Source organism: Panthera tigris, chromosome B2 (genome assembly GCF_018350195.1).
Source record: "Panthera tigris isolate Pti1 chromosome B2, P.tigris_Pti1_mat1.1, whole genome shotgun sequence".
In the NCBI taxonomy this organism is placed as follows: domain Eukaryota; kingdom Metazoa; phylum Chordata; class Mammalia; order Carnivora; family Felidae; genus Panthera; species Panthera tigris.
Window position 1 is genome coordinate 136,151,117 of NC_056664.1, and position 15,800 is coordinate 136,166,916.

Here is a 15,800-nt window from a genome sequence, read left to right on the forward strand (position 1 = left end):
AATTATATAGTATGTAACACTTTACGGAAATGATAAGAAACCTATGGAATACAGAAATTCAAGAAGGATTCATTTCATGAATTGATGATAGTCTCATAGCTGATAATTAAACAAAACTAGACATATTCTTGGGATATTCTTTGAAGTCACCGTGTAACAGTCTTTGGAATGTCTCTTCAGGTCATGGCAGAAAATGGTGCTTTTTTTCAAACATCTTCCTTTTACTCACTGGTTACGTTAACACCGAGTGAGGAAAACCATGACTCTGTATCTACAGGACAACATGAGGTTCTTAATAATGTTTCATCAGTATTTACAATGACAGACAATAGGATGCTTAAATTGTAAGACATCTTTGATTTTTATAAAAAGGAGGACATTTCCGGCTTAGCGTTTTGGTGAGCCGTGGGAGAAATGCTGTTACCTGGCTAAGTTATCCCATTCTGTAGTGAATTTTTCTAAGAACTCTTCAACAACATTCATACGGTCATGGTAATCTCTTGTTCTCTGAAGATCTTCTTCCCTTTGCAAGCACAGATTATTAGCCTGAAGGCACAGATCTAACCACTGGTCATTTAAATGGCTTATTTCCTTGTGTTCAGGAGACTCCTGCTTCTTGGTTAACTTATTTACCCTTTCTGTAATCGAGGTCACTGATGCCTGCTTACATTGTAGCTTCTTAACAAAATCCTGAAGGATAACAACAACAAAATAGATTAGATGTAATAAGCCTCCCATGCCCCCAGTAAACACAGAGTGAGACAGAGACATAATATTTTCACACACTTCAAGTAGCTGGAGAAGGTAGAATGAAGGGGTCATGAAGGACAAAGAGGAAATCTAAAAATCGTAGCTCTTTATGAATATTTTCAAGTATGTACGAATCAAAGGGTAACTGTGGTATTTTCCTTTGCTATGTTATTTTGAGAAGTATAAAGAAAAACTGAAACAATACTGAAGTCATTAAGGGAAAAAAGGTAGTATTTCATCTTTAAGTGCAGCCCTAATTTTCTAAAAATTTTTTGAGAAAAAAATGTATCTCTATTCTTTTTTTTCTGTATATGCAAACAATGTTCCAGTAGAAAATATAAATGGCTCACTATCACAGACAAAAATAAATCTTAAAGTTTGTCAAAAATCTGGTACAACTTCTAATCAAGTTAATATACTTTAAATGATTTTCTATTATATTTAAACTATAATATAAATCCTATTTATATTATATTTCACATTAATCATATATTAATACATATTTTATAGGTTAGATACATTTAATTAATTGATACATTTACAATCCTACAGTTTTAGCAATATTGTGGCGAAAGGCTAGTAAATAATAAGGCTTCACGTTTGTTTAGTGGCAGAGTCTTCTGGCTCTTTCAGCTAAACCGCAGCTGTTTTGTTCAGAAATGAACTACCTAGTGAATGTCCTTCAATCCAAGTAGCTAACTGTAGCCCTGAGAATATATTTAAATATTTACTTTCTCGTCTGTCCTTTCCTGGCTTCGAATCAAGGTTATTCTGATTCTATCTCCTTCCTTAAATAGCTATACTAATGTTGAAGGAGTGACTGACATAAGCCGGTCATAGGTCATAGTCGCCTTTATCTCCCCTGGACCCCATGAATTCCTACCTTCACTTGGGAAACCATGTTCTGTGCAATGTTTAACTCCAGTTCTGAGTGCCTCTTCTTCATGTTCTGTAGTTGCTGGTCAGCATCTTGGAGGTAAATCCAAAGTTCAGCCTTCATGTGCTTGATCTCTCCCCAGCCCTGAGTTAAGTTCTGGGCCTGGACAAGCCTTTGCTCAATCTTGAGAGAACACAGAGGCAAGAAAAGTAGGTTTTATATTAAGATTTTCTGAAGACTTTAAATGTCTAAGACTTATGCCATATGATTTCAATTAGTTGTAAAGCTCTGGAAGTTTTAACAACGTATTAGGTCAAAGCTGTTTTTTTACATTGGGCATTTCAGTAGACATATCTGCTTGACTGACTCATGAACTCGGTCTTGGGGTTAACTAGAAAAGACTTATATTGCTCTCGATTGTGCATTTCTTGATACTTACAAGACACCAAGTAAGTGTTGGATGTATTTTTAGATTGCCTTCACTGACTTTTGAAACTGTATAATTTATTTCAGTAAATAATTTCTTTTTTTTGAATTTTTTTCAACATTTATTTATCTTTGAGAGAGAGAGAGAGAGAGAGAGAACATGAGTGGGGGAGGGGCAGAGAGAGAGAGAGACACAGAATCTGAAGCTGGCTCCAGGCTTTGAGCTGTCAGCACAGAGCCCGATGCGGGGCTCGAACCCACAAACTGTGAGATCAGGACCTGAGCCAAAGTCGGACGCTTAACCGACTGAGCCACCCAGGCGCTCCTCAGTAAATAATGTCTTTAAGAAGATATGTGAATTTTATCATCTTTCATAGGGATTTAAGGAGAGATTTGTTTTGACAATATAAAAGTTAAAAAAAAACACACACGATTCTAATGATTTTAATATCTACATTATTAATTATTTAATTTCTCCCATACTTTTTTCCTTTATATCCTTTTTCTATTCTGTGCATATTTAGTCAATTAAATATCAAACCTGACTCTTTTTTAAGTTTCTTTGTTTTAAACCCAAGCGTGTGGCCTTAACACGTTTAAGGCAGCCTTGGCGAACACACAGCTTCCGTGCTGGCACCTGCTGCGGACAAGTACAGCTGACTTCTCACAACATGTTTCTGTGCTGGCACCTGCTGCGGACAAGTACTGCTGACTTCTCACAACGTGTTGTTCTCACAACATGAGCCCAGACACAGCTTCAGAATCCTTCTCAACACCACCCTCAGTCACCGTGGATGGATTAGAAGGGCCTGGACAGATGGCATGTTCTTTCCTATCCGTAATATAAAGCAAGGATCAGGGATCCTTTTCATATTTAGTATTATCTAAAGAAAAGGTTGGAAAAAAAGAAAAGAAAAACAAAAAGGAGTGGAAAAATCAGAAAAGAAGAGAGAATGGCAATTGAGAAAAGAGCGGAAAGAGGCTCTAATGATGAGTGGTTCAATGCAACTAAATGTTCCAATTCAGTGGCATCGGTATCCTTGTGCTTACTTTCTGTGACTTAGTTGAAATTCAAATATCTACTTATTATAATGGCTGTAGAATCCAACAGAAAGAATAACCCAAGGAAATATTTTCTTTGACTTCTAACATTGAAGCAAGAGAATATAATAAAACAGACCAATACAATGTGATTTTTAAACATTTTACCATTTGCTCTGTTTCTTGGATGTCTTTTGCTGTGGTTTTCACCGAAGAGCTTGACAAGTCACATGTGGAGCAAAGGAGATCTAAGTAAGTCCTTGCCTGTTCCTGCAAAGCTCTGTAGTGTTTGACCTGGAAACAACCCCAAACTTGTCAGAGTGAAAGAGAAACATGCCATGTTTACAGAGCAAATATTTGTACCATTTGTAGTATGTTGTTGACGTTCCAAAAATAACCTTGCTATGCTCAGTATTTTCACCCTTGTTATAAATGATGCATATTAGTGATTCGCAGGAAGGAATTCAAAACACACTGGCAGGGATCCATCTGCCCAGCGGCTGCTTCTCAACGTAATTATGGTCTGGGAAAGAGAACACCCAAGAAACTTCTACCATCTTTCCAGATTCTCTGCTCACATTCTAGCTTGTTTTCCATTTCAGAGGAAGAATCAGTAGCCTACTCTAGCCTGCTTCTTCACATTCTAGAGACAGAAAGAAAAGGTCATCGTGCATTTGTAAACTTCACTCCAGTTTAGTAAAAATGAAGATGGCTGGGCTTTTTTCCTCTGCATAAACTTCCTGCAGTGGTCTTCCCTTTCCATAGCCCTAAGGAAGGCCTCTCCGGGTGGATCTTTAATCTACACACAGAAACACAGAGAGATGTGTTTCTGTGAAGAGACTCAGAGTCTATGCAAGCTCTGTGTTAGACACTGTGTTTGCAGTACCCAAAACACAACCCTTGTTTCCATGAAGCTTATGTTCTTATGAGAGAGACAGATAATACATAAACAAATGAACATGCAATGTGATGTTTGGTAGCGATAAACACATGTAGCAGAGTAAAAGTAGGGAAGTAGGATGAAGAGGTGCTGTTCCTTTGGGGAGTATACCTCCAAGAGCTCTCTGAGGAATGGAATTGGTTCAGGGAGGGAGCCAGTAATGCCCTGGGGAAAGAACATTGCAGGTGATGAATCCACAGCAAATGCAAAGCCCTGAGACTGGTGTGGAGTGACCCAGTAGGAGCAAAGATCAAAGAGGTGGGGGTGGGGGGTGGGGGGGAGACCATGGAAGACCTCACAGGGGAGTGGACCCTACATCCTAATTTGTTGGATTTATGCCTCTATGCCTTTTCAACCTCAGAACTATTGACATTTGAAGCCAAGTGAATCTTTGCTGTGGGGGCTGCCCTGTTCAGCACAGGGCTCAGCAGTCTCCCTGGTGGGTCCCAACAGCATCCCCAACACTCCCCGTGGAGACAACCAAAACTGTCTCCAGACATGGCCAAATATCCCGTGGGGAAAAAAATCACCCCTCCTTTCTGTTTACAAATCATGTACATTGCAGTATGACACGTGAATTTCTTCAAAACCTTCAGAAGTAAATATACTTGCAATCATCACTACATACGAGGACCCTGGGGCTCAGAAAAATTAAGTGACTTACCCATGGTTACCCATGGTAATACTGAGTAGTTATTAAAGTTGATGCCTCAGTTATACTGCCTGTGCTCTTTCAGTGAAGCTCAGATTTTATTTATACTTTTATGCCCTCAGGAGTCAGCACAACTTGGTACATAGTAAATACTTAACACAATTTCACTGAATGAGTGAATCACAGTATGACATAAACTTTCAGGACTCTACTACCTGCTTCACGGCTTCTGCTCTGCTCAGAGGTGGGTGCTGGGTTGGCTTTAAATCTGGTTGGACTGCAGAGAGCCAGGCCTGGCATTGCTGTAGAGTGTCTTGTCGGCTAACATGCTTCTGAAGTTCATGTTCCAAACTCTGGTACACCTGAGACGAAACAATCATGGGACGGTTATTAGGATGTTCAGGAAATCTCTGTTGATCTCTATAAAGATCACCGGACTCAAATGAAAGACACTGACCAGGCCATTTACATGGATTTTATCCACAGGACTCCCCAGTGCCATATATACATCTAAGGAGTCTGCTTATGTTCCAAAATATGGCAAAGCTCAATGGCCATCTTTAATTTATCACTTCTCAACCTGCGTGTTATAATATCTTGAGTAGAGGAAGAGAATGTGGGCAGGGCTAATGTAACAGTAGAAATGGGTAGAATACGTGAAACCTTTGAAGTCAATTGTCAAACATAAATCAGAGCTTTTGCAGTCCCTCCCACCACCGCCATCGAATAAATATTGTACGTTTTGTTTAAGCTAGAAACTAAACATAAAAATAAAACACCACATCATGAAGAGGCAACCAGTATTTCTCTAACTCAAATACTTCTGCTTTAAGAATATGGTCAAATTGGAACTAAACTGTAACATAGAGAATGGGAAAGTTGGATGCCGTCATTTCATTTTAGAAGTTGTATTCCAGGACAACAATAATCCATAGTAATCCAAACATCTTCTAGTATGTCTATTCAATTCATTAATCCTCAACCAGCCAACCAATTTCCATTTTATCCATAATGACATACTAAGAAACTATTACGTGTCTCCTTGGAATCAAGGTGAAATATACCTATAATGTTTTTCTGAACAAACTATTCTATTAAAAACAAAGAAGAAAGAAAAGAAAAAAAAAGGAAATGAAGTTAGCATGGCTTTTCTTCTTTTAGCACAAGAGAAACAATGAATTCTGCTTTTCTCTGTCATCTGTTAAATTCAGCATTTTCATCTGATATTGGAACTGTCTCTTATTTATTCTTATTCTAGCAGAACTAAAAAGGGATAAGGTGTTTAGTTTTCTTTATCATTTTACACACATTAATTATAAGGTTCTGATTATGTTCTTGGAATTTCACCAGTTTTTAAAAATTTATTTTAAAATTATGTGTTTGTCGTTGAAAATTTACCAGTTTTTTTCAATTAAACAATATCCTTAATGTGTAGAAAATGCATGCTACAAAATCAGTGTTCAAAAAAAATCTCTATTGAAGGATTAAGTAAATCTAACAAATAATTGCAGATGATGACATAGAGGGAAAAAGGGAGTGAAATGAAATAAAACAGCATGGAACTTTCTGGTGTGCAGGGGAGAGGGCCAGAGGGAGAGAGAGACAGAGAGAGACAGAGAGAGAGAGGGAGAGAATTCTAAGCAGACTCCTGAGGCTCAGCACAGAGCCTGACGCGGGCTTAATCTCAGGACCCTGAGGTCATGACCTGAGTCAAAATCACGAGTTGGATGCTTAACCAACTGAGTCCTAGCCACTCCTTTCTTAATTTTTTGAATGTGAATTTTTCAAGTCCAGTGAGTCAACTAACATCACCTAGCATCTTTTTTTAATCATGATGAAGACAGAGCATTCTTCCCATGTCACGTGTACACCTCCAGTTTTTACTGGCTAGCCCACTAACAAAAATAATGGACGTTTTGCCATGCCACTTAAAAATTCTGAAATGATAAAAAGCAATTCATTGATTTTAACTAATTTTTGTTAGAAGAGTGATTCTTATCCATCTTAGACTATTTCTATAACATTAAGAATTCCATTAAGAACACCCATTAAGGGGCGCCTGGGTGGCTCAGTCGGTTAAGTGTCCGACTTTGGCTCAGGTCATGATCTCACAGTCCGTGGGTTCGAGCCCCACATCAGGCTCTGTGCTGACCACTCAGAGCCTGGAGCCTGTTTCGGATTCTGTGTCTCCCTCTCTCTCTGACCCTCCCCCGTTCATGCTCTGTCTCTCTCTGTCTCAAAAATAAATAAACGTTAAAAAAAAATTTTAAAAAAAAGAACACCCATTAAGTTATGTCTCAAATTTGATACTAACTCCTTTATCCAATTTCTTTTTTTTAAGTTTATTTATTTATTTTTGTGAGAGAGAGAGAGCAGGGAAGAGACAGAGACAGAGGGAGAGAGACAGAATGAGTGGGGGAGGGGCAGAGAGAGAGGGAGAAAGAGAATCCCAAGCAGGCTCCATGCTCAGTGAGGATCCCAATGTGGGGCTTGATCCCACAACCATGAGACCATGACCTGAGCCAACGTCAAGAGTCAAATGCTTAACCAACTTAGCCACACAGGCACCCCTATCCAATTTCTTTCTTTTTTTTAATGTTTATTTTTGAGAGACAGTGTGAGCCAGGGAGGGGCAGAGAGAGAGGGGGGGACACACAGAATCCAAAACAGGTTCCAGTCTCTCAGCTGTCAGCACAGAGCCCGACGTGGGGCTTGAACTCACGAACTGTGAGATCATGACCTGAGCCGAAGTTGGACGCTTAACCGACTGAGCCACCCAGGCCCCCCTCCCCTATCCAAGTTCTAGATGATTTCATAAAAATGTTGAATTGGAGTAGAACCTAGGTGGCATAGAGTTAAACAGAAAACAATTATTGTGAAAAGTACAGAATAAACTTACTTTGGTGTTAGAGAATAAATGGCAAATTATAAGTATTGATAGTGTGCAAATCAAAAGAAAACAAAATTTTTAAAAATTTTCACAATCAATCTATGAAATAAAGGGATTGGGAAAACTGAGTATCTTCACATCGATCAAATGTGTGATATGTGATTGTGTGTCCACACAGAGGCTATGAAACCTATCGTCCTATTTCCTATCTGGAAATGCAACAAAGTTATCCTGAAGACTGAAGATCAACGTTATTTTTTAAAAGCTCTAGATTATACAGACTTCCTCTTTAATTCATTGTCATTCTAGAATATTCTAGGGGTACTCACCCTCTGAGCTGTACTGCAGACAGCTGAGTAACTGTCCTTAGTGCCCTGCAGGTGAGCGTACACATTTTGTTTTAGTTTTGCTTGAAGGTGGTCTGCACACTGGCTGATCAAATTGTCGCCTTTACTTTTAAGGTTGTTCAAACGGTCTTCAAAACCTGCAATTTCTTCCATCATTGCCTGAAAAAATGGAAAAAAATACAGAGTTCTCATAATTTCACCTTTAGTTTTTAAATAACCAATTTATCAAAAAAGTTTAAAATCAATCATTTCACTGTTTAATGATGTTTTTGAAAGACTTTTGCATGTTGCCTTACTAACCAGATTCACAAACAAACAAACAAAAAATCTGTTTTTAACGATACTCTCATGGGGAGAGGTAATGAGTTTAATAGATTAAGTTATATAGGGATGATGCAGTAACCGTTAAGACGAGAGTGAATTCATGGATGACCTCAGCTATACAGTTACAGAGATATCTGTTCCATGGTATTATTATCAGCAAAATGGGTGTCCATACATTTTGCAGCTCTATAAATTATAACTCTGGTATAATTTACGTCTAAAACAACCCAATTACTACTTAATCTAATTTACTAATATCTAATTAATAATATAATATCTACGATATAATAATTGACTGCCTTATTAGTAATTTATAGTTATATAATACCTAACTTACATTACATAGTATTTATAGTAATAAAAATAATATTTACCATGCACCATTTATTAAATACCTGGTATAGTCTAGGAACTGTATATATCCCTAATAAGTGTATATTATCATCATCATTTTACAGCTAAGGAGATTGAAGCACAGAGAGGTTATATAACATGCTCCAAGTCATATCATCAGTAAATGGCAGGGCCCCGGGCTCTGGACCCCACTCTGCCTGACTCCAGCTTGTACACAGCCCCATCCCCATACGTGGTCTCCAGTGAGCATTTTCACAGATCCCTTACAGAGGGGGAACCAACTTTTTCAAATCAGGTTTTAATTTCCTTACGGCGATACAATACTAGCGACAAGTGGCACATTCCAACACCAGGTTTCCTGGGTTGACACGTCGATATACTTAAGAGAAACTCTAATGGGATCTCAGCAGCCCACAGTCCACCATGTTCTGAACTGGTGCTGGGTTAATGGTTATCGCACACACACCATATCGAAAAGAACCGTTTGTCTTTGAGTTGTTATAGAACCACTGCACCATGAGGTTATTGAGGGCATTTCCTCGGTGCCTAGTAGAATATATTGTGTACTTGCTTTTCTATTCTTATTTGCTACATAAAATTTCCTCCTCAACATAAGGCATCCTGCAGCCTGAAGAGGTTAACTGGCTTTCTTAAGACACACTAGATATTGAGCACATCATGACTAAAATTCAGTGTCCCATTAAGGTCACCAAAGTTGCTCCATAAAATTGTGACTGCATGACATCTGTCATCTGGCACATATAATTACTACCAATACATAATAATAAAGATCAGAACAGTGCATATCAGTAACCGTGCTTCGTGGTTTACAAAATGCTTTCGTGTACATCATCTCCTGTAACGACCCTGACACCACAACAGCTCCGTGATGGGGCTGGTATCTTTATTGCCCTTTAGAGAACAGCAAAAGGAGGAGTCTCAGAGAGTTTAAGTTCCCCTGGCTAGGAAGAACAGAGTCTGGCCAGGATCCAGACACCTTATGATTACTATTCCTGTACCCTATCTTTGGCCACACTTTTCTAAAATAAAGCTAATATCTTCCTTCGATAAATTACTTTAGAAAGATTAAATTCTTTGGGGGGCTGGGGGGAAACTATTAGCTGGGAAAAACACCACGATGTGTCTAGAAGTTGAAAGCCAGGATTGAACTGTTGTCGCTTCACTTAAATATTGAATTCCACTGTTCTCAGTTATCAGATGTTCTTGAAACTCAGACCTGATTCTTTAAGTACAGTTGTTATGATCCAGAGATGTGTGCTCACGCTCTTTCTCTCTCTCTCTCTCTCTCTCTCTCTCTCTCTCTCTCTCACACACACACACACACACACACACACACACACACACAAGAGCACAGCTGTTAAAGCCACCCTGCATTCTTCAGCACGTTAGAGACAGGCGTACCTTGTGGTGAGCCAGTTGCTGGGTAATTGTCTCTAGACTGCTTGTCTCCATGAGGTCAGGCGCCACCAGTCTGCCTGACATCTGCAGCAGCCACTTTTCTACTTCTTGGAGCTCACTGTTATAATCTTCATGGTCTTTGACTTTCGTCTCAAGACTGCAGACGTGCTCCTGTAAAGCCAGGCACACATTAGAGATGAACTTCAAGGCAAAAATCTACTCATGACTGCCTTATATTTTTTAAAACCCAGTGCAACTCATATGGTAAGTACAGTTACATATTTCAAAGTATTACTAGGAGCAGAAAAAACACAAAGAATCATCATACAACTTAAAATCCCCATCTGAGGGGCACCTGAGTGTCTGAGTCAGTTGAGTGTCTGATTCTTGATTTCGGCTCAGGTCATGATCTACGGTTTCTGGGATCAAGCCCTGAGTCGGGCTCTGAGCTGACAGGGCGGAGCCTGCTTGGGATTCTCTCTTTCTCTCTCTTTCTGCCCTTACTCACCCCCAAAATAAATAAATGAACTTTAAAAATAAATAAAATAAATCCCTATCTGGATAAAAGGAAAAAGCCTGACTCATACGAGCCCTTAATATTCTGAGAAATAAAGTCAAAACTCCTTTTTGGCAAATAAGCACATTTTTACTTATTTTAAAAAAAGTTTTTTAAATGTTTATTTATTTTTGAGAGAGAGAGAGAGAGAGAGAGCACGAGCAGGGGAGAGGCAGAGAGAGAGGGAGACACAGAATCCAAAGCAGGCTCCAGGTTCCCAGCTGTCAGCACAGAGCCTGACGTGGGGCTCAAACTCACGAACCGTGAAATCATGACCTGAGCTGAAGTTGGACGCTTAACTGACTGAGCCACCCAGGCGCCCCAGTCACATTTTTATTGAATTTCTGGTTTCACCTTACCTTTCCCGCACCACAGAGGTCCTGGTAATCACTTTGAAGTTTATCCATTTTGTCCTTTAAAGTGACATCCTGCACCAACTCCAAGAGAGCTTCGCCTTTCTCTCTAACTGATTTTATTGATGGTTCATGGGACAGCACCATTTGTTGAAGTGACTTGAATGACAAAGGAAAAAAAAAAAAGCCAGCTCATCTATGTGATCAAAGTAAATATATACATATGTCTGTGCCATGTGTGAGACTATCTACCTCAAATAAAGATCTCATAGATATTTTTATAAATCAATAAGTGTGAAACATTAGAGAATAATCTTTATGATTAATAAAGTTTTAAAATACAGAATAAAAGTAACACATCACATAGCCATGCACATGTGGAGAGGGATGTATGGAAAAGACGTACCCTTGGCTAAATTTAACATAGTTCATATTTCTGTTTTCCACCTCATTTCTTCCACTGGAGGAAAAAAAAAACTCAATACAAAAGGCAGCGAGGTGTTATCATTTGACTTTGAATTCATGCAATTAATTGCAGCTTGAGCTAGATGTGAAGTTAGAGGGACGGATTCCAGCAACTACATTGCTATAACAGGCTAAACGTGCTATTTAAATATATCAAGAGCTCAGTGAGGGGGAGGGAGGAAAACCGGTTGTGATGCTTAGGTGGCATTTTCAAAGGCACACTGTTACCCTTGGCAGAAAAACCCAGGACGGGAATAGACATATGGCTGGAGGAAGAAACGCTTCGGAAAGGAAAAGCTGTGAGGCAAGCCACCACGCTGTAACTCTTAAAAACTGTTGCCAAATAAGTTGGGTCAAATGTATTCCACACATATTATTCTACATATAAGCCTCAATGAACTGTTTCAACATTTGAGCAGGTGAAATACCTATGTCTATCTATATGTCATGTATAGCTGTATCCATATCACCACTTATTCTTTCAAAAATTAATTTCTAAAATGTGAAGCTACCGGTGGTTAATTAGAACTTATTTTCTTACAAATGTGGTATCTCATTCTCAACTTACCACAGATCAGCTTATAGGCATTGGGTACCACAACGTGAAGGAAAGACTCCATACAAAAGAGATAAAATTCATTCGTATGAGATCCTGATGCTAGGAAGATTTATCTCGGGTACCCATATACCTGAATCAGGCTATCAGAAAAGATCGCCATTTACTGATGCAATCTGAGTATCAAGCAGGTATGATTCCCGAATGGAGGACTAAGCCTGATGCGGCACATCTAGCCAAATAAATCTACATCACTCACCGCCAGTAGAACAGACATGTTAAGGACATTTTCCAGCACCCACGAAGGGTGACACACACCAGGAATCATGTTCCTCCACCCAGTCCTACAGGCGTGACCTCCCCGAGCATTTGTCAATGAGGAACGACATCCTACCTTGTATTTAGATAACTGAGCTTTTTTCTCATATAATTCCATTTTGGGTTCTTCAGGAGTGTGTAGAATTTCTTGGTATTCTGATATCCACTGAGTTAGTGCTTTATATTTATCCGAGAACTCCTTTGCTAAGAGAAGGCCTTTTTCCAGAGTCATGTGCTCTTTCCGGACGGTGCTGGTCAGTTCCTTCAACTGCTCCACATGCTCATGGATGTCTTTCCTTAACATCTCTGCCTCGCCATCCTCCAAGTATTTGAGAGCCCTCTCTCCTTTCTCTCGGGCTGATTTCAGCAAACTGTGGCCTTTCTCCATGTCTTTTAGCAAACCCTGAGGAAGAGAGGGAGCAGGAAGCAAATAGAGAGTTAGTATTATTTCTTTCCTTTTAAAGAAAAGGCTTTCAAGTTCCATTCTCGAGTTTCCCCTTAAAATACACTGTTGAAGTTTTGTAACCCGATGTGACCGGCCAGGAATCAGAGTCCTCTTTTCCTTACTTCAATATAGGTTTTAACAAGTCTTGAACAATATATTATTTCCAAATCAGAGACTTAAAGCAACAGCAACAAAAACAAAAACCTGACCTTCTTCTCATCCTCAGTAGTATTCCTAAAGATCTGAGTGAAAACTCTTTTGTTAATACGTGGTGCCATGAATTTGAGATAATTTTTTTTTAATTAAGCGTCAAACTGGAATTCAGACCTGAGCAACAAAGTCTGAGTCATTCAGGTGAAATCACATCACAAATCAACGAAAGCCAACTTTTGGCCTTACAGAGATTACAACATAATATTTGGAGGGAAGCGTGAGCCACAGACCATCACTCCTCCTGGGGAACAGGATGAGCACACAAGCTCCCAATACCTGTGCGGGGGAAAGGGCCAACAGGGTGCAAGAACAGAGGTTGGGAGACAAGTCCAACGTATGCCCGCCTACCTCCAACGTCTTCATTTTTTTCCCCATCGTCGCTTTATCTACTCTGTCAATTTTGGTGGCCACGTTCTTGAAGTTTTTATGAGTGGAGCTGTACCAATCAGAATAGGAACTTAGGGATAATTCTGATTCCTCCAGACTCTGGATCTCTTCCTCCAGGAATTGTATCTGTTCCTTTAAAAGGAAAAACAGAATTGGACAGGAAATTAGAGACCTGTACCAGGGCCTTTCTTGATAAATGTGTGTCTTCACCAGAAGTTGAAGGAAGGGAGAACATCTCTGCTTGTGAAATGTGCTGGCCGGTCGTGAGCAGCTGGTGATGCACTCACCAGCACTTGGAGAAGAAGGGCCTGGTATCTGGAAGTGAGCTGGGTGGCCTGACAGCCCATGCTGCTGCTCACATGGTTCTCGTCCAGCATCTCCTGAGCTCTGGCGCCCACATCCTCAACTTCATCTTTGTACGCGATGACTTCCTCGTGCCACTTCTGAAACGATGTAAATGTTGCAGGAACCGGGTCAATCTTAGGCATTAGGGTGTAAGACAAATGTATGTATCTTCATAATAGGAAATGATGTCAGTGTATGTTCAGAATATATTTATTCTGCGACACAACTTTGAAAATATACTATATGTCCCTTACGAAAAATGATATAAAAACTATACCCTTCTTATTTGGGCACTTTTCTGTATATATTACACTTCAGTATAAGAAAAAAATATATAAAATCATCATTAATATATAAAATGATTTTAGTGTATGTTTAGAATATATTTACTCTGAGATATAATTTTGAAAATGTGTCATACATAACCTTCATGAAAAATTGTATTATAATAACACAATAAAAACCATACCCTTTATGAGTTTGAATACTTTATGTATTAGACTGGCTCGAAACTTTTTTTTAAAAAAGACAGAGTCACATATATTTTTATGTCTTCTGTTGTACTCAGATAAATTTTAAACTGGATGAATAATGATAAGAAATTCCAAAGGCCTAAGTATTATTTTGATCATGCCTACTGAATTTGCATAAAAGTTAGAATAAAACTAATTATCAAGTATTATTTCAATGCACTACATTAGAGCAATTTCAAATCATAGCCATAAACTTAAATGATTCATTTCATAAATCATTCATATATCTTGACGAAGCAAGGTAATAGGGTATGGGAAGAAAATACAAACTATTTCATTAAATTATATTTTATTAAAGACTAATTTAGGATTCTATTGAGTATTTGCTGTTAGAAAAATGTTCCATAAAGTAATCCATTTTTGTAAGCAGAAAGAGGTTTTGCAAAATTTAAACCTTGGACAAAAGTTACTGAATATTTTAAAGAAACACACTATGCAAGGTCATTGCTACTTTGACAAAGACCAAGAACTGATAGACTTTGTACCTTCATCTGATGTAACTGTATCTCCTTGGCTGCCCGGTTAGACTGACGTCCAGTCCTGAGACTCACTTTGTCCTCCAGTGTTTTGAGCCACTCGTCTACCTGCTGATACTTTTGTTCCATCAGCCTCAGTTTGTTGACCACATTGTTGAACTGAGTCCGGGTCTCAGACAGTCTCTGCTGGTAAGCCTGCCAGTCCTGCCGGAGGGATTCTAAAGCCCGGTCTTCTGTCTGAGGGATGCCGGATGGGATCACTTCCTCCCTGGTGTGTAGCACAGAATTCAACAGCACCTGCCCCTCGGCGCAGTGCACCTGTAGCTCCTGTGGGGGAAACGTGTGGCTGTCACACCTCATTCATATTTTACACCTGCACAAGTTATCATGTCTCACCCAAGTCAACAGTGCCAGCTTCAACTTCACATTAGAAAATCCTTATTTTATTCTCGATCTTATAAGAAACGTGCACCTAACACTGAACATCATTTCTCAAGTCAGAAGACTCAGAAGTATTTCCAGTAAAATAATCCTAATGCACAAATACACAAATTTACACACACGTATACTCCAACATTTGTCTTCACCGTCTTAGAAAGTTTCTGAAATTTGGCTTTTCAGCTTTCAGGCAAAAATACCTGTGATTAAAGGGGTTTTATTTAAAAGAATAACCAAATCTTCTTATGGCTCATAAACTACAAAAAGGCCTAAGGCTTCTTGCTTTGACATTAATGGGGTCAGTCTATACTATGGCTGAGAAAGGAACCATGGACCCTTTGTTTTGCTAGGAGAGATCCTTTGCCAGAGCTGTTCTAGGGAACGTGATGGTCAAGAGAAGTTGGACCTGGAGAGTACAGGGCATACAAACCCGGGAGGCCAATCTTCATAACTGCCCCGTAGCTGCTCGCAGGTACAAAATACCTTTTCTTCCACCAGAGCATAAGCCCCAAAGATTTACCCTACAAATTTGGTATGAACCAAGCCTTAAAGAGCAAACACTACTTTTTATAGAAAGAAAAACTCATCTCCTTAAGGAGGTTGGCAAAAGAATGTTATATACTTGTATATCTAATGTATAAGGAATCTATACCGTTACTTGATCTGATCATCTAAAATTGAAAGGAACCCAGTGA

At 39.2% G+C, this 15,800-nt stretch overlaps 1 protein-coding gene across 14 annotated transcripts in view; it reads right to left on the reverse strand.

Annotated features, from left to right (window-relative positions):
* SYNE1 (spectrin repeat containing nuclear envelope protein 1) overlaps positions 1 to 15,800 on the reverse strand; it is a 470,028-nt gene that overhangs the window by 191,920 nt on the left and 262,308 nt on the right. For all 14 annotated transcript variants that reach the window (XM_042987332.1, XM_042987340.1, XM_042987338.1 and 11 more), the window contains 11 exons: positions 14,677 to 14,994; positions 13,601 to 13,756; positions 13,275 to 13,445; positions 12,345 to 12,671; positions 10,936 to 11,088; positions 10,024 to 10,191; positions 7,906 to 8,082; positions 4,902 to 5,048; positions 3,263 to 3,388; positions 1,634 to 1,810; positions 425 to 690 (listed from right to left, as the gene is read on the reverse strand). In XM_042987332.1, coding sequence (XP_042843266.1) covers positions 425 to 690; positions 1,634 to 1,810; positions 3,263 to 3,388; positions 4,902 to 5,048; positions 7,906 to 8,082; positions 10,024 to 10,191; positions 10,936 to 11,088; positions 12,345 to 12,671; positions 13,275 to 13,445; positions 13,601 to 13,756; positions 14,677 to 14,994 — 2,186 coding nt within the window. The remainder of the gene's footprint in view (positions 1 to 424; positions 691 to 1,633; positions 1,811 to 3,262; positions 3,389 to 4,901; positions 5,049 to 7,905; positions 8,083 to 10,023; positions 10,192 to 10,935; positions 11,089 to 12,344; positions 12,672 to 13,274; positions 13,446 to 13,600; positions 13,757 to 14,676; positions 14,995 to 15,800) is intronic.